Source organism: Lissotriton vulgaris, chromosome 4_1 (assembly GCF_964263255.1).
Source record: "Lissotriton vulgaris chromosome 4_1, aLisVul1.2, whole genome shotgun sequence".
NCBI classification, from domain to species: domain Eukaryota; kingdom Metazoa; phylum Chordata; class Amphibia; order Caudata; family Salamandridae; genus Lissotriton; species Lissotriton vulgaris.
Genome location: NC_141691.1, coordinates 1,769,559,891 through 1,769,579,543, shown reverse-complemented (window position 1 = coordinate 1,769,579,543; position 19,653 = coordinate 1,769,559,891). Strand labels below are relative to the sequence as shown.

At 45.1% G+C, this 19,653-nt stretch overlaps 2 protein-coding genes across 2 annotated transcripts in view; one reads left to right on the top strand and one right to left on the bottom strand.

Annotated features, from left to right (window-relative positions):
- The window catches only part of DCAF13 (DDB1 and CUL4 associated factor 13), a 272,700-nt gene extending 265,790 nt beyond the window's left edge, over window positions 1–6,910 (bottom strand). Inside the window, exon 1 of the mRNA XM_086966098.1 lies at window positions 6,407–6,910. Coding sequence (XP_086822224.1) covers window positions 6,407–6,476 — 70 coding nt within the window. The 5' untranslated portion in view covers window positions 6,477–6,910. The remainder of the gene's footprint in view (window positions 1–6,406) is intronic.
- Window positions 6,911–7,381: 471 nt separating this feature from the next.
- SLC25A32 (solute carrier family 25 member 32) overlaps window positions 7,382–19,653 on the top strand; it is a 147,831-nt gene continuing 135,559 nt past the window's right edge. Inside the window, exon 1 of the mRNA XM_086966094.1 lies at window positions 7,382–7,905. Within this exon, the coding sequence (XP_086822220.1) occupies window positions 7,755–7,905 (151 nt within the window). The 5' untranslated portion in view covers window positions 7,382–7,754. The remainder of the gene's footprint in view (window positions 7,906–19,653) is intronic.

Sequence of the window (19,653 nt, the reverse complement as noted above, 5' to 3'; positions counted from 1 at the left end):
AGGGAGACAGAGAGAGGAGGGAGACAGAGAGAGGAGGGAGACAGAGAGAGGGAGACAGAGAGAGGGAGTCAGGGGGAGACAGAGGAAGGGAGAGGGAGACAGAGAGAGGTTGACAGAGAGGGAGACAGAGAGAGGTTGACAGAGAGGGAGACAGACAGAGGGAGACAGAGTAAGGGAGAGGGAGGGAGACAGAGAAAGGGAGACAGAGGGTGACAGACAGAGGGTGACAGACAGAGGGTGACAGAGACAGAGGGTGCCAGAGACAGAGGGTGACAGAGACAGAGGGTGACAGAGACAGAGGGTGACAGAGACAGAGGGACAGAGACAGAGAGACAGACAGAGGAAGACAGAGAGAGAGAGAGAGAGGGGGGAGGGAGGGAGAGAGAGAGAGAGGCAGAGAGAGAGAGAGAGAGACAGAGAGAGACAGAGACAGAGAGAGAGAGAGAGAGAGAGAGATAGACAGAGAGAGACAGACATAGAGAGGCAGAGAGACATAGAGATAGAGATGTGTACAGTACGCTAGGTCTGGTGGCTCAGTGGACGAAGGCGTCCGCTGCAGTGACCTGTGATCAACCTCATGGTCATAGTTTTTTGTTGCTCTAGCCCCGCCCCCGCCCCCACTTGTGCGGCCACCAGACACAACCCACACTGTAAATTTGGCCCCTGAGAGAAAGTTTGTGAGTACCCATGGGTTAGACTAATGCATTTAGTGCATGTTCCCGTGTCACTAGCATTTATTAGTCACGCATAATAAGAGCCACTGGAATTATGCAGCCTAGGAAGGCCAAAATATCCGGCAGGGTTGAGTAAATTATGAGGTAAGGGAAAGCTCATTATGTGTCGTATTGCAGCACATTTTGTGATCTTATTACTTCATTACGTTGTCCTGTTTAAACTTGTTAACGCTGTCTGGGCATTGGTACCACCTCATCAGTGCATGTTTAACACTAAAATATAGCAATAAGCAACAGAATGGTGACCAACTAATCTTCGTAAAGAACCTTCCACTGTGCAAGAATGTGTTGTTGTGTTTTTAGCAACTTTTAAATTGTTCAAGCTAGAAACAAATGTGTTTTTTGTTAAAATCAGCAGATTTTGCAGTGGATGATGGATTATGTGCTAAATATATAACTATGCAAAAAAAGATGCAGCTGACCAATCACATAATTTCAGTAGCCCAGTGCATAATTACAATCTCCTCTATGTGGGACGAGGACTGCAGCTCAGTAGGATTATGTAAACAGCAACAAGTCAGTGATTGATTCGTAACAAAAACTAAGTGTGGGGCTCTCGTCAGGAGGCAGCTTGCACAAGATCTTTTCTCCTGTTAGCGCGGTCTGAAACAGAACCAATTTCTAGCCATGAAAGAGGGGAGAGGATGTTGCGTAACAGCAAGAGCTGTTGACTTCGGAGCTGGGTAACCAGGTTTGAGTCTCGGCTTAGGCTCAACATCCTGTGATTCTCGGCATATCACTTAATCTTCCCGTAAATATGAGGGGGTGGACTCGAGGCTCCTAGATTGGAGCTTTAATACTATGCCGCTCACCTGCCGTATGCCTCGAGATGGAACATCTGCTCCAGGATAGAGTACCAGCTAATGACCTGCCTGCTCTATTTTTGGAGGGCGCGGGCACTTCTGAAGCCGTGCCATATCTAGTTAGATATACCGCGCACTTCTGGCAACCGTTTGAGGATCGAATCTTCAGGCATGCCCCGCTCCATCATGAGTTGTCAGTGTGGGATCTAATGCCGGTCAGGAGGGTGATGTCCAATAGGTCATATCAGGCGTGGCAGGAGAGGGTTTGCGTTATACCGGGGCGACTTTTGAAAAATGGCATCACTTTGAGCGTGTGAAATCAAGTGGACTAAAGCGAAAAGATTGAGAAAGAGGTAGTTTATATATTGAGAAATATGTGCAAATTGAGGATTGAAAGAAGAGTAAGAAGCTCTCATATAAGCAGTGCCTTTGGTACGGGGCGAAGAAATTCGCTCCGGTATAACGGATTCTATTGTAAGTGTCACCTGGGCAAGGCACTTTACCAAGGAGCACGCGACATTAAGAAACACGGATACATTTGGTTCTTGAACATTATAAATAAGGAGTGCATTCCCTACCTTCACAAAGTACTTAGGAGAGGGTTTGTGACATACTTGCAGATCTGTATCCTGGCGAGAGCTTAATCACATTTGAAGTGGCATGGGGCAACTTTAGCCTGAGTCAAGGACAATACCTACAATATGCTGCTTTAGCTAATTTATTTAAATAAATATGGCCTGCGTACCCATCGATCCCACAGCACACACAGACATTGGACATCTTACTAACGTGCGGCCGGGTAGGCGTATTATATCATTTTTGTATAGGGCAATGACGTCAGACGCCAGTGCTCCTCCTCCTGGGGCATTCACAGCTTGGAATTCTGACCTGAAGGAACCTCTGAAGGACAGGGACTGGAGGGTGGTGGGCGTGCTCATGCATACAATCTCCTGCAATGCTCGCTTCCCGCTAATCCACGACAATTGACACCCAACCACTGTTTACTAGGTTTAATACAAAAACCTAAATAGCAAAGCAAGATGGCATTTAGGCTCCAGCATCTACTATTGGTCCTTGCAAGGCGTAGAATTGCAATTGTTAGGATGGATGTGCGGGGGCCTGAGATCTCGGCATGAATTCGGGATGTGCGTGAGTAGACACTAGCTGAGAAGGTGCATATGAAGAGGTGCCGCAGGGATGAAAAATTAGAGGACAATTTAGGCCTCTGGAGAGAAATTTGTCATGACCTACTGGCTGACAACCCACAGACACGTTCTCAAAGTGCTTTGGAAGTGGGTATAGATGCAGAAGCTGTAGGGGATTAAATGCTCTTTAATATCGGGATATAGAACTGAGAGTGGGGAAAATCGTGAACGGGCCTATGTCTTGAACTGCAACCAATGTAATGTATGATTACAAGATTCTTCTGCTGGCTTCGGAATGCACACCTGTGTTAAGTTAATATGTAAAACTTTAAATAAAGTTTTGAAAATCTTCCCGTAAATTAATATGTCCTTAAATCGGAAAAGAGCCGATGTTGATGATTAAGTGCAGTGCTGAGCACTGGAAACCACCAGCTCAAATTAAGGAGTCAGTGAACTTGTCATCTTGTAGTGATTAATTAAGGTAGCAAATTAAGGTAGCAAATATTTAGATACTGAAAATATGAGCTGCCCGTGGCAGCACAACTCAGGCTGTTATTATAAACGATGCCGAGAATAGACGACTACATGCTATGGAAATCAGCCTGGGCCGGACTAAATTGTATACTTTGTATTTAGTTTTCAGTTGTACTCCTCCAGCCGGTCCGTTAGGTTTATTTTTTTCCTGGCTGTCAGTGAGATGAGGATTAGTAACATACTTTTTTCACAGATCTAGCGAAGTTCAATTCATAGGCTCATATTTTCAGTATCTAAATATTTGCTACCTTAATTAATCACTACAAGATGATGATTACTCATTGATCAGATACTGCTAACAAGCACCGACAATAATAGGGCTGGCTTGTTTTAGGTGTTGAGTGATATATCTGCACAGCTAAACAGATAAACTCACAGATAAGCACTCAAATAACGGTTTGATAAACTCCTAAGAAAGTGCCACACGTTGTCGTACCCTCGAGAAAGCCTGGAGAAAAAATCCAACCACCGACAACCTGACCACCTTCAAGAACGCCACCCGCAAACACCACCAAGTGATCCGATCCACCAAGAAATCAGCATTCAAGAATCGTCTTGACAACAACGTCCAAAACAGCAAGGAACTATTCCACATCGTCAAAGAATTTACCAACCCCACCGCCGGCACCAACGACATCACTCCCTCCCAAGACCTCTGCGACTCCCTTGCCTCATTCTTCCACAACAAAATCTCGGACATACATAACAGCTTTGGAAACCAGTCCGAAGACCAGTCCACTCCACCCAAATCCGAACCAAAACCACCCTCTAACATCCTTTGCGACTGGGACCCAATCACCACTGAAGACACCATCCGCTTGATGAACTCCATCCACTCGGGATCGCCAACCGACCCATGCCCCCACCACATTTTCAACAAAGCAGACTCCATTATTGCACCCCATCTCCGTGACGTCATTAACTGCTCCTTCAACTCCGCTACCTTCCCGGAAAGCTGGAAACATGCCGAACTCAGCGCCCTTCTAAAGAAACCAACAGCAGACCCCACTGAACTTAAGAACTACCGTCCCATCTCGCTCCTCCCATTCCATGCCAAAGTCATTGAGAAAGCTGTCAACAGTCAGCTCGCCGCCTTCCTCGAATCCAACAAATCCCTCGACCCCTCACAGTCCGGCTTCCGAGCCAAACAGCACCGAAACCGCCCTCATGGCAGCAACAGACATTCGAACTCTACTGGACAACGGAGAAACAGCTGCCCTCATCCTACTTGACCTCTCCGCAGCCTTCGACACAGTCTGTCATAGCAGCCTCATACAACGCCTTAGCAACGTCGAAATACAAGGAAAAGCATTGACTGGATCATCTCGTTCCTCGCTGGAAGAACCCAGAGAGTCCGCCTCCCCCCTTTCAGATCAGAGGCCACCGAAGTCATCTGCGGCGTACCACAAGGATCATCACTCAGTCCCACCCTCTTCAACATATGCATGAGTCCCCTCGCATCCATCGCATGCCAACACAACCTCAACATCATCTCCTACGCAGACGACACCCAGCTGATCCTCTCCCTCACCAAAGACCCAAACACCGCCAAAACCAACTTACACGAAGGAATGAAAGAAGTAGCCGAGGGGATGAAGAACAGCCGCTTAAAACTGAACTCGGACAAAACGGAAGTCCTCATCTTAGGTTCATCCCCCGCTGCCTGGGACGACTCATGGTGGCCACCGTCCCTGGGAACCGCACCCATACCTATGGACCACGCACATAACCTGGGCTTCATCCTGGACTCCTTACTCTTGATGACCAGACAAGTCAACGCCGTCTCTTCATCATGCTTCAACATCCTACGCATGCTTAAAAAAATCTTCCGCTGGATCCCCACCGAAACAAGAAAGATGGTCACCCACGCACTGGTCACAAGCCGACTGGATTACGGAAACACCCTTTACGCCGAAACCACAGCAAAACTACAGAAAAAACTCCAACGGATCCAAAACGCCTCAGCCAGACTCATACTAAACATCCCTCGTCAAGCTCACATTTCCGGTCACCTGAAAGACCTCCACTGGCTCCCCGTCAACAAGAGAATAACGTTCCGTCTCCTCACCCACGCACACAAAGCCCTCTATGACCTAGGACCCGAATGCCTAAACACGCGCCTGTCCTTTTACACCCCCACCTGACAACTACGATCGTCCAATCAAGCCCTAGCCGCAATTCCGCGCATCCATAGATCCACCATGGGGGGGAAGATCCTTCTCCTACTTAGCGGCCAAGACCTGGAACTCTCTCCCCACCCACCTCCGCCTCACACAGAACCACCTCTCCTTCAGAAAGAAACTAAAAACCTGGATATTCGATAAGTAAAGTACCCCCCCCCCCCCCCTTCCCCCAAGCGCCTTGAGACCCTCTAGGTGAGTAGTGCGCTATACAAATTCTCGAACTTGAACGTACAATAATACTCGATAGCCAAATGAAACCATAGAGATGTCACACATAAGCAATCTGAAAACTTGACAGCTATGCATTATTTTATTTATTTATAAAGTTTTATATAGCACAAACTTGACCCAAGAGGGTATCAGAGCGCTTTACTTTTAGGATCGTAGAGTTACAAGTTACATCAGATACAAGAGCATAGTAAGGTACAGTACATAAACAATGTTTCAATAATTCGTAGGAGGGAGGGGAGGAAAGAGTAATAGTGGGGAGACAAGGAGGAACAATGCCCAATGTCGGCGAGGTAGGTGAGGGTCAAGGGGTAAAACCAGGGCCAATCTCCTCATTAGCTGTCAAGCAGCTTCACCAGTCATCAGCCATGTTCACCATACAACACATTAAACGCTACCCCACAGACTTATGCAGGATAACCGTGCCACAAATGTGCTTATCTCTTATTTGGTTACTTTAGCAAACCTCAAACACTGGAGAGACACTTATCTGAGAGTCACAGATCCTTTTAACTGTCTCTCTCTCTCTGTAGATATACCTCTCAACCTTTTTTGAGTCCCCTAAGAGGACGGCATTCAGTGGTTTATGGAGAGTAAGACCATCTACATAAATAAAAATGAATTCGTTTGGGTGTGAGTCGAGGTGAGTGAGGCCACTTAAGTGTATTTTGTCTAAAGGGTGTATACGAGACCAGACTAACAACCTCAAAATGAAGGTGCATGGTAAGATATGCAAGGTTCCAGCTGAAACCATGCCAAAAAGAAGTTCTCTTCCTCACCTCGATGCAGATCCTTCTTCGTCTCCCTGATATAATCGTCTGGATTTCGGCACAGCACCTTTACCTTCATCCTGTTAATCCGATAACGTGGGCAACTCTGTGGGCATTACTGTATACAACGTGCGTCAGGAAGGGTCAAGGTTCAGCCCCTGGTCTGACCATTTCTACGTGAACTGCCAAACGTGGTCAATTGAGTCAACGGAGAAGCGGCCATCTTAAACAGAAACGACTTCAATGATCTGAGCACCCGCCGAACGAGAAAAAGCAGAATATAGCACTGCTATCCATAGTATTGAGAACGTGAAGGATATTTTGCACTACACTGGAGATTTCGGGTTATTATATTTCAGGAACTTCCATGAAAGAATTGGCAGTATTGTGTCGAAACTACATGTAGTTAATTTGAAAAAAACATTATATAAGAAAAACAAAAATTATTGTTTTTCTCTGCCTAATTTCTGGTTCACGTGTCAACCCTGTGTTTTTTAAGAATTTGTGAGAGACGTTGCTTTGAAAAGACACCCATTTCATTTGCTGGCTACTGTAAAAGTCCTCTCTCTTGTTTTATTGTGCACGGGTTGTTGACTGGGCTGCTCCTACAGGGGATCAACAGCGACCGCCATGTTAGAGAAACAGTACCATAGAGCGAAAAAGCGCAGCTCTATACACCGATGTTGATAGCGCACGAGTCAACGTTTCGTGTCAGTTAATTTCCATCATATATGCGTGTACTTCTGGCGAGTATTGTTACTGCAAAAAAATCATATTTAACGCAGCACTGAAATCTAGCCCAGCTACCACAACGTATCAATAAACGGCAAACAGAATTTTAATGTACACCTGCTGGCTGCATTGTTTATGTTTGGCTACGAGTGGTTGTGGATTATTCACGCTGTTTTTGACATGCCTGGACGTTTCCGTTTCTGAAGTAGTCCGACAAACTCACAGTGTCCTTCTTCCATCTCCATAGAGGTTAGAGTGCTAAAGGTCACGTCAGTCAGGCTACTGATGCAACGTGCGCCCTTCTTTCAGCTGCATTGGTGTACAGTCTCAGAGCAATATGTTCCTATATGTGTACTCTGTAATCTCCTTCCCCACGGTGCCATTTAAAATCTCGTACGCCTGGCACCGCGCCCGTAGTGTCTGAAGCTTCACCACATATATCTGTTTTCACTGTCACAATTCCAAGAAAGTGGTTCCTTGCTGATCTCATGCTATCTGCCGGCTGCGTCAACAACTCATGGTTTCGCTTTCGTTTAAATAGTCATCCCGTTCCGAGTTGTTCACACCTTCGTTACAGATCAAAGCGCTTTTATCCCCCTTCTTTCCAGAGATCTAGACACAGGGAATGACTCTGATGAAGTCCTCCGTCCCGGCTCCTGAGCGCCCGTCACTCTTCAGACATGTCCGCTACGAGAATCTGCTGGCCGGCCTCAGCGGGGGCTTGGTGTCCACACTGGTGCTGCATCCCTTGGACCTCGTCAAGATCCGCTTTGCAGGTAACGTCTCTCACCTATCCCTCTTTCACCAATCTCAATCCTCTAGTTTATTTTATGTGGCGTTCCTGGTTGAGCGCCCATGCTCACCATCCATTTAAGACTGGGTATGCCTCCACGGAGCCCTGTAAGAACTGTAGAGGTATAATGTTGTGATTCTTGTGGCACTACAATAGTAGCTGGGGATACATTGAATGCAGAACATATTGGAAGCTTGCAGGATTGGAAACGTTTTTGTCAGATAAGGAGGATTAAAAAGAGTTGTTACTGAACTCCAGAGACCATATAACCTATTTTGGAAATGTTTTTGGTGTTTGGTCGAGTGACCAGATAGGTCCTCTTATTTAGTATTGTGAATCATCGCCTAGTAATGTGATGGAAGAGGAGGTGTGGGAGATAGGCGGGCAATTTATAGTTGTAATAACTGGCGATTATAAACTACCCGATATGCCCCATTTTATGTTCCCAGTTCATAGCCCATGCTAACTGGAGCAGTTGGTATCAACCGCTCTAACATTTTGACAGTTGAGTGGAAGGCTTGTGGATGGAAGAGAGAAGTGGAATGAATGAGGGGAAAAGAGGCAGAGATCAAACTGGGTGGTTTACATTAGCAGGTAGAGGTAGTGCAGTTTGGGGATAGAGGAACTAAAATATAAAGGCAGCTACGTAGTACCGACTTAACTGGAGGAGCAGAGGATGCTGAGCACAGGCACACCAAAAACAAGCATTGGAAGAGCAAATAGCCTCACCTATGAGAGAGCTCTAGGCTTTGACATTGTTTTTAAGCCGTGTTGTACACCAGCATGTCTAAAAGTGTGGGGAATAGAGTGTCGTGGAGGGGCATGGAGAGGAGCGTCATGCAGTTTCGTAGAGTGGCGTGGAGTAGGGGGCGTAGGATGCCATAGAGTTGCATAGGGTTGAGTGGAGTGCCGTAGAGTGGAGTGTGAATGGTGTGGTAGTGTATTGCAATTACAGACAACACATTTCCAATTGAAAACATACGGTTTTGCCGATAACTATACTTTGCACAAACAGTAATGTGTGGAAATGGCATCACCTAGTATATTGATTTGTTTTATTCATGTTAAAATATTTGTTTCCAGCACACTTTAGAATTGCAAAATAAAGTGCTTAGTATGTGATTTTCTAATTCTGATGTTCGCAGTTCAATTCAATTCAATTCATGAAGCTTTATTCGGTACATGAAACATGACCATAAAAGCACACAAAAAAACAGACAAACAAAATAACCAACGTTTCAGATTGACAATTAAAACAGATATCAGTAGAGATACAGTCCATATAATTTAAAAAGCATATTTTTCCTTGCATAAATAAATTTGTTTAAAAAGGAAGCAGTATAAAAACAAATGTCGGCGGAATTCAGATTACATAATAAGCTCATAGCCTGATTAACTGTACACACACCATATTTCATAAACATTGGTTTTAAATAGGCGATACAAAAATGTATGTACAGTTTACAAAATAGTAAAAAGTGCAAAGTGCTCTGTTTAGATACTCCATCACACAGACATGGCCCTGTTGGATGTATTTTGAGAATTGGTAGGGCCACTAAATGGTGTGCTACTCCGAACCTCAGTCTTGTAAGTACAAACTTATGAGATGGCCTAGTCACCGTGGATAGATAAAATGGTAAACCTTCCGAAATGATATATCTATTGTAGAACAAGACAGTGGTCATTGATCCTGCTGCTGACAACCGTTTCCTAGCTCTGCTGGCCAGGAATTTACTTTTCAACTCGGCTTTAGAGATCAAAGATGCGGCTCTTGGGTTAATCAGGACATTAAGACTAAATATTTCTGAGTAACAATCAACAACATCATTTAACCAGGGAATTTTCCTATAGTGATCCAATGATAAACAGTCCTCAATGACGGCTCTATTAAAAGACTTCTCCTCCTGGAGCAAGATGGAACGCCAAATCAGGAGTGGCCTTAAGGACAATAGGTCACTTAGGTAATAAATATCCAGTTCCCAGTGGATCAGCTCAGTTGGGGCGGTCGGGGTAGACACAGAAGCTTTTTCAAACAAGCATTTACAATGCAACGGTTTCGTCTTTGTAAAAGTTAGAGCTATTGACATTGTAAATGACAAATTTTGTATTTATGTGTTGGTTTTGAAAACAGATAAATAAATGGCATTGTCATTTACAATGCCAATAGCTTAATCTCTCACAAATGCGAGACCTATTGCATTTGCACACACAAAAATCACATTAAAAAATCGTCCACTGTCGTCCTTAGTTTTAATTAATGTATGCTAAATGAAGCTTCACTGTCAAGAAACCTACAATCCTGTACTTTAATCCTAAAGATTCTTTGGTGGTACTGGGATCTCAGCATGGATGTTGCTATATCTATGGTGAAGGCCAGTAACATTTTTTTCACAAGATTATCTTCCCGTCATTAGGTCAATGGCATTAGTTGTGTTAGGTTTCTAATGGGATAGAATTGGTCGAACGAACATAAAAAAAACAAAAAACGTTGGGACGCACAAGTAGATTTCATCCTGAAATGCACAATGCAGATCTTGCAGTAGAACCTGAGTGGCCGTATTTGGACTATAGCATACTAGACATTATGCTCTAGGAGATGCCATGCGAGACAATGCCTCAGGAAAATACCGTTCCCCCAGTAAAGTTTTAGAATACTATGCAAGCACCTTCAGAGATTCCCATCATCAGAATGATCGTTATCGGCAGATGTAAAACCGTGGGCAACCATCAACAAGTCTCCCAAATAACCCAGATGTTAAAATTATCCAGACGACTACTGAGCCCCTGCTGGTTATTGGCAACGAGTCAGGGTTATTTTCTAGGGTTTTGTAATCAAGTGGTGATACTCAGCCCCTTCTCTTGCTTCCAGTGTCTGCTGAAAATGTTACCTGCCTGAAACACTGGTATGTTTTCTGGGTGGCCTTTATAGACAGGATTTTTAAAGGACGATTGCAGCGGAGTTTCCTTTGTGGCAATTGAAGAGTTGCTTCTTTTTTGTAACTCAAGTATATGTCGCCTAGTAGTAATGTATTGCAGTCCCAACCACTCCCTCTCAAATAGAAGGTTTCACAGTGATTCTGTTAAGAAGGCGGACTCGCCTCCCCCGAGAAACCCGTGCCTGCTTGAGATACCTTGAGAAAAAAAAAACAGTTGTCTCGTACGGGAAATTCAGTGCGGCCCCGCTAAACCTCACGCATCTCGCGTGAGAAGCGTACACCGCTGAGGAAGGGGGTGCAAGGCGTACTGGGCGCTGGAGCGGTGCGGCTCGTACCAAGGCCGGGCGTACTGGGCGCTGGAGCGGTGCGGCTCGTACCAAGGCCGGGAGACAGGATGGGGACGTCTCGCAGGTACGGCCACACAGCGTACAGGTTTTTTTTGCGGTAAGGCAGGCTCTATGGCATTGTGGGGCATGATATACATGGCGACCACTCGAGAAAAACAGAAGACACCCGAGGCCCGGCTCCTGACTGCACGTCAGCCACAAACAAATGATCAAAACATGCCGTCCCAAAAAAAAAACATCCGCCCACCGCCGCATGACGCACGAAAATGGGCAGGATGAGTAAAAATCGCCGGAACGCCCACGTATCTGCTCCTGGAATGAGTGACGCATCTCTGTTTTAATGGCTAGCCTCCATTTATGGAGTTAGCCAATGGAACAGAGAGGCGGGACAACACACACATACTGTTAACATAAGATTTCGCCTGCGCGAAACGCTGCTGCGCATCTGTTCGCCAGGCGAAACCTAAAAAGGAGTTTTCCTCCGTTTGCAAAATTTGGGTATATCTATGACCCCACCCCCCCACCCCCCATATAATGCTGAACCTGTCAAAAGCTTTTGTAGCATCGAGTGTCATGGTTGCAAGGGGTAAAGAAAAAGTTGAGGCAATGTCAATGGCTCCTACTAAATCATATGTAGGGCTCCCGGTTTTCCGTTTAAACGGATTTTTACATATAAATACAGACGGAAAACAAGTTTTCCTTTGTCTGTATTTATATGTAAAAACGGGTAAATACTAGCACATTTTGCAGCGCTGCCGTGCTCCAGCAGAGTTGCAAAACAGGATGGTATGGTGATTGCTCACAGAGTAATTCTTCCAGCGCGATGCAGGGGCTCTAGAAGGGGTAAAAAACAACAAAGCCTCGTTAGCGAGTGAATGGTCTTTTAAAGACCTGTTAAGTGCTCGGGTGCAGACCTGTGAAGTGCTCGGGTGCGGCTGGCAGCACAAAAACTGTCAGTGTGTGTGCCCAGAGAGGCTGTCCCGGCCCGGACTCACACACACAACGTGGGGGGGAGAGAGGGAGTGGTCTGAAATATATGATAAAATACATCCATGGATTGAGGAAATGCTTACAGAAGTTTCCGTCTAACTTTAAGGTCACATGCTTGAACCCTTGTAGGGCCAACTCAGCCTTCCTTCCGTACTTTCGATGTTGATAACATGATGTAATTGAAACAGACATGGCTTAGACTAGTGCCAAAACACCGTCCGTTCCGTTGGTATGTTCCATTCATTGTATTAAATCAAATGCAGGCATCTTTCTACGGTGCTCCATGCGTGCCTCTCTTATCTGGAGCAGCAGGGAATAATAGATGCCTAACTGACTAACACTGAGCCCAGGAGGAAGGTGAGTCAGCTCGTCCTTTAAGTACAAAAATGCCAGCCTTGATGAACGTCATACCAGAGCTTCTGAAAACTTTGTAACTTGATAACAGTCTTCAGAAGGGCAGCGGACTCTGCCAGCCGACCTCACTTGCAAGTATTCTGCTATTAACACATCTTTATCTGTCCAAGGGTTATCTGCACTTCCTTGGAGCACCCCCGGGTCCCCGCCTGCTTAAAGTGAGCAGATTCAACAATGGTGTGCAGAGGAGGGCTAGGTTTGTGGGGATAAGAGAGCGCCCACAGACTAAACCACCATCAAAACCATCTTAGGCGTATCGCCTGACTCACAGCCACATCCAGAATATTTATAAGACATGTAATAACCGTAAAAAAAAAATCAACATACAGACTAAAACTTTCTAAAACAGACAAACACCAGAAGACAGTCTGCAATAAAATCCTCGAAAGCAGAGAAGGTCTAAAATCGAATGGTCGCAGAAAATGGTAGAAATTCGTGCCATGTAGATAAAACATAACATATAAGTTATATTTGGGACATTCTGCGAATGGTAAAGTTTTCAGATTAATGTATTGACCAATAACAAACGAGTGTATGTGTGCATTGTCAATTTAAATAAATGTGGAAAAATACTAGCTGCAGCGATGACTTTTACTTATGGGAAAAATAAATATGGATAAATACAGATAAAATGTACAAAAAATAAATATGGATAAATACAGACGGAAACGGCAAAAAAATAAATTCCATAAAACCGGGAGCCCTACTTATGATTAAGGCTCCCGGTTTTCCGTTTAAACAGATTTTTACTTATAAATGCAGACGGAAAACTTTTTGTCCTTCGTCTGTATTTATAAATATAAAAGGAAAAATACTGACCAAGTGCTTTAGCTCAGGGTTGCCTGTTCTGATACATAAATTGCAGGCTGCTCTCTGCACCTGAAAGGCGCGCCCTCTTAGCGCAGCATTTGGCACTCTCCCTTCACGGGTCATTCCTCAGGACCCCTGGGGGAGCCTAGGGTCATCCCCATCCAGCAGGCTCTCACTTCTGGGAAGAGGCACAATACAAATTTCTGGAGGGCGGGGGGGCTAATTCTTCCGGCGAAGGGGTGATAAAAAACTACAAAGCCTCGCTAACAAGTGAAGTGATTGGCGTTTAAAAACCTGCGAAGTACCCGGGTGCGGCTGTGGTTTCCCGGGAAGCTTCTCAGCCCGGGCCGACAGCAAAGACACAGGGTGGGGGGGAGGGGGGTCTATGCGCGCCTTCATAGGACAGATAAGATCGGAGACTCCATTCACCCAAGACTGGGCCATCCGGGCAATGCAGTCTCCTTGAGCCTCCCTAGAGTGCATTATATGCCTACCGTTTTCATGGGTCTCCACATAGAGACAGCAGTGACTCCTCCTGCTCAGTTCTGACTCTGCGTTCCAGCAACTTGTCCATGTGCAGTCACTGCACTGAAATGTTTCACAAAATGACTCCAGGTAAAACTGCAGCTGTTAACCCCCCACCCCAATTTGAATTGTAATTTTTTTGCATGATCTAAGGCAAGAGAGGGTTGCCAGTCTAATCCTTGGAACCGTGAAATTAACAAGGCATTCCTGTGCTGTCCACCCATGTCCTCTGCCTCTGATGTCTGTCTTCTAAAATCGAAGCCATCAGCCTGAGCCAGCATTACAAGAGACAGAAGCGGAGTGCATGACCATGTGGCAGATCTGTGCCTTGTAAATATGCTTTCAGATATACTAAGCATGGGGTTGCCACTTTTACAGCAACTGAAATCCTTAATTGTCCCTTTCGAACTGAAAGGGGCCTGTCCTTTTGCAGGATCCTTTTATTATAAAGGTGGCTGCACACCGAGAGACGCCTTCCTGCCTTTAATTATGTTTCTTCTTAGCAGTTATCATCACACGCATGCAGTTTAGTAGCACGGGGAATTGCAGCTAGGAGTATCGAACTCAGTGATGCTTATTCACTTTGGGTTTGTAGCAAGAAGATTCGATTCAGTTAACCACAGTTAAAAGACTGACCACCAGCTATGTCTGCTGGACAACTGTTTTGACCGGTAAGCAAACTGCCTCAGAGGATTAAGGTAACTGCACATCAAATGTGACAAGAGAAGATCAGGATTTAAAGGTCCCTAGGTAGTACAGCCCCGCAATAAAGGTTTCCTCATGCAAGTTACACAAGGTCTGTTTAGGCCTATGTTCTCTTTAAATTAATTTGCAAAACTTTTCAGATGAATATTGTGTTTACATAATTTGATGTATATATACATATATTTGAAACTATTACAACTGAGTGCAAGTGTGCAGTGCCTATTTAAATAAATGTGGAAAAATACTGGCTGCAGCGTCTTCTTTTGCTTGCGACAAAAATAAATGTGGATAAATACAGATAAAATGACCAAAAAATAAATATGGATAAATACAGACGGAAATGTCAAAAAAATAAATACCATAAAACCAGGAGCCCTAATCATATGTTAGATTAGCCAATTGTCGGCCTCTAATAGACAGACCCCTTTTGATCGTGGTGGATGATTGATCCAATCTCGCTGCCCAAACGTGCGGCCAAAATTGACGCAAAGATTTTATAGTCATTATTGAGAAGCGAGATTGGACGATATGATCCGCACTCTGCTGGGTCTTTACCTGCTTTTAATATTAGGGCTATATTTGCTTCTCCCCAGGAGCTAGGTGGTGTCTCGCCTCTGATTAATATATTATTAAATAGGGTCGTTAGAACCGGGGTGAGGGTAGAATTAAGTACCCGGTACAATTCCCCCGGAAGACCGACCGGTCCCGCCGCCTTCCCCTGTTTTAGCTGTTTGATGACATTTTCAACTTCTGTTTCTGTTATTTCTTTATCGAGATTGTCCCTTTGGGACCTGTTTAGTTCCGGAAGAGTTACCTTATCCAGCCATTCAGAACTTTCCTCAGAGTTAGTATTGGTCTCTTCTGTGTAGATGTTTCGAAAAAAGTCACTGAAGGCTTCCCCGATGTCAAAATCAGTCTTCCTATTCACCGTTCCTCCTGTCACTCTTACTTCTTTAATGTAGTTCCTGATTTGGTCGGCTTTTATTTTCCAGGCTAGCAATTTCCCCGCGGATTCGCCATATTCAAAATGCGAGAGTTTACTGGCCTGCCATCGTTTATTAAGTCTCTCTTGCAGTAGCGTTTCTAATTTAGCTTTTAATTCACTTTTCTCCTCTTGATTAGCTGAGGGAACTTGATCTGCCGACTCCAAGCGGGTCAAATCTTGCTCTATTGTTAAGATCTCCTCTCTGTACTTCTTTTTCCTTTAAGAAGCCCTGTTAGTGATGCCGCCTCTTATATAGGCTTTCCAGGCCTCCCATACATTTACCAGAGAGGCAGAACCTATATTCCACTCTAAAAAGGAGGCTGTTTCAGATATGAAGTGGTCTCTTTCCTTTTCTTCTAATAATATAGTTCGGTCAAAGGACCATGATGCATGAATAGGTTCCTGCTCTAGAATTAGCGCGAAGAGGATAGCTGAGTGGTCTGATAAATGCTGTGGTAGATACATTATATTTTTAATATGGTCTTTTAGAGAGAGGCTGAACAAGGCATAATCAATTCGCGATTTGTGCTTATACTTCTAGTTATGGAAGGAGACTCCCATGGTTTTCCCGGCTCTTTGCCTCCAAAGATCATTTAGCCCCAGGTTTGACATGCAGCTCCGGAGCGTATCCCTCATGTTATTTTGCACTACAGCCCTGGAGCTGGGAGATTTATCCAATTTTGGATCTAACACTAGATTAAAATCTCCCATCCATATTATGGGGTCCGAGCTAGTAATTAGATGGTTCTGCAGTATGTTTAGATAAGAGGAGTCATCCTGATTAGGGCCGTAATAGCTAACAAGAGTAAGACATCTTGAGTCTAGTTTAACATTAGCTATCAGCCATCTCCCGCTCGCATCCGTTTTCCAGTACATGATCTGAGCCCTTACTCCCTTCTTGAAAATGATGGCAGTCCCACGAATATTGGCGTTGTGGTCTGTACTTATAAATGTATCCACCCATTTCAATTTTTTTAGTATGTCTGTGATCTCCTGTTTGTTTAGATGTGTCTCCTGGATCGCCATGATCTGCGCGGGTGAGTCTCTAAGGTACTGCATGATTTTATGTCTTCTCGCCCTTACTCGCAGACCATTGACGTTCCAGGATAGAAATCTAATATCTATCATTTGATTTTACCATCTGACTGCTCTACTGCTGTCCTACTGGTTATCTACCTGTCATCTCCTGTTTTAACCAAACATTTATTATATCGCACCCTTGGATCAATGTTTTTTAAGAGTTTTAAGTTTAGCATTTGAGGACTTTTATTTTTTTGTGCTCCCCCCCCCCATCCACCCTTGGAACCCCCCCCCCCCCCCGACTTACTCTGGCTAGATGTCTTGCCAGTTTATCGTCCCCCGACGTGCTCCTGTCTGGTGCCCTCGTTATCTCATTTATCGGTCAATATACTCAATGTTATGTAGGTGATGAGAATTTGATTCTACTTTATGTTAAATATGTTACTATTGTTGTTGATCTCACTTGGATAACAAAAAAGAATGCCGAGTGATGAGGGATAGGTCGTGAAAAGAGTTGCACTTGATCGGGTCTTCTTATCAAAGATGACTTAAGAGAGGAGAGAGGGAGATCCAATAATGAATTTTTTTTCCCCTTTCCCCCCTCATTTTCTTTGACACTTTTTCCCCCCTTTTTTTCCTCCTTTTTTTCCCCCCTTTTATTTTTTTTTTTACTTAATATTTTATCTGTTGGGAGGAGTTACGCTACAAACCAAGATGGCCGCATAAGCTCCCGGCTCCTCCGACCTCCGCCGGCAGCTCGTATATCCTGTTAACTCTCCTTTCCTCACGCCGGACCCCCGTGCACATGAAGTGCTCCTGACTCCTGTGGTGCAATCCCGGACTTTCCAACTTACCGGGTGACGAAGTTATGTTGAGTTCTATTCTTGGCCTACACCAGGGTTGACGCCGGGACCTCGATTTCTAGCCCTTCCGGGTTAGAATTGATCAACATCGGCTGTGGGACCAGGGTTGCGTCCGGTCTCCCGAACTCGGATCATTCTCTGCATTTCCGATTGGCAACTAAGTGACCGGCTTACACTCAGGACACTGTACAGTGACGCAAGTGAACATCGGTGGCCGCGGTCGGGGGTCCGACGCCCGGAGACCCCGCTGGGGGATGGTGTTGACGGGCTGGGCCCCCGCGGGTGGCGAAGGTGTCGATTCTGCCAGTTTTGAGAGCGCCCGCTGTTGTCATCGGCTCTGTGTGTTCCTGGTGCCTCGGAGTCGTGACCGGGGTTCGAATCCTGCTTCGTCTCTTCGCGAGAGGGGATGGAGGGGACGGACGGCACACTATCCTTGAGGTCCGTAATGGCGGCCATTGGGGCGCTCCACTCCCAACTCACCCTTATGTACGCTCGGATGTCTGTAACGCTGGACAACGTCTGTTTGAGACCGGAGGACGATGCTCCGACATGTTATCCGCAAACTATGGTTCCTGTGGAGTACTCTGCCTACCATTTTGAGGTCCCTGGGCGGAAACCTGATTTAGCCCACTTTGATGACTCTGGCTTCATAGATGGCGCACCTATGATCATCGTTAGCTTTCCCTACTCGATCCCTGCTCGGCGAAACATCGTTACTGAAGGTTTTGATCGCCACAAACAGCTTTTCAGTGACTATCGGAGAGGTTTGCCTTTCTTCTTCATCTTTCCGTGCCGGATTTGTGGATGTCCCCATCTTGTATCCTGTCTTCGATCCGATTCCATTGACTTGAACTGTTATGAACGCTTCGATTTCCTTATGATGACTGTGGCTTGGGCGACAAAAGCTTTCGTAAAGAACCGTACTGGTCAGGGTTGACTTTGGCTTTTGGGGTTTGCTACGCTATGTGATCTGTGCCGGGATTGCACCTTATATCGTAACGGGAGTCGGGTGGTTCTGTTGATGTCCTCCCCAGGTTGGGGTTCAATACTTGCTTCAAACAGTGGCTAATATGTCTTGGGGAGGTCGCTAATGGCGGGGGGTAAGGGAGATCGGGAGTGTATATGTTGTTCTCCTCCTCCGCTTTCTGTTTCCTTTCTTTAGGGCAAGTTCTGGGGCGACAGGCACGCTGTTAGTGGGGTAGGCCGTAGCCATTACAGGGGTGCAGGGAGGCGGGTGTAGGGGGGGGGGGTTGTTATTTTTGTTTTGTTCTATGGTCCCTTTCTTTCCTTTCCTCTTCTCAGTAAGGTCGGCTGTCTCTCCTTCTGCCATTTCTTGCTTTATTGGGCGTCTATACCAGCTTTTACTTTATTGTCTCCTAAGAGTGGGTTTTCTGGATGGTGCTCGCACTAGATCGCTTGCTAATGGACCAACCTTTACTCCTTATCGGTCTATCGCAGGCGTTGCGTGACTAAGGCTATATTATTTGTAACCTGTTCTTGACTGCAGTGCGTGGTACATCCCCTCATCTCTTATTGCTTCTTATAGTATGGTGTGATGCCTCTTATAGTAATGCCACTACTGATTCTTTAAAAAAGAAACCTCTGATATATCCTTTGGACTGGTGGCGCATTCTATCATACGCTGTACTTTCTTCGCAGCTGTTGCCAGGGTCGACGATATGTGAATAAATTCTAATTTGCTTTGCTGAGTTTGCGGCCGGCCCCTGTGGTTGTAGGTCTGCGCTTGTAACACTTTGGATGCATCAATAAAGGTTTTCAAAAAAAAATATATATATATATATTTTATCTGTTTTATTATACTTTTCTTTAACCCAGTTTTACCCTATTTTATATGTTTCTTTCCCCTTTCCTTTATATTTTTCCTATATTTATTTATATATATATATATTTTTTTTTTTGCTAGCTACTGATAAGTGTCAAGGGGTTTTTGCAAATTCACTGATGGAGACTAGTAGCTCATCTGCCTCAAAAGGAGACTTGATGTTGTACATCTTGTTATTGAACATTATCCCTAAGAAGGCGGGGAATCGCATCTGTACGGTAGCCCCCAGTCCTCTAAACTTCTCCATCTGCTGACCGAGTTCCCATTGCCTGTCCAATGTAGTTTTTGATAGG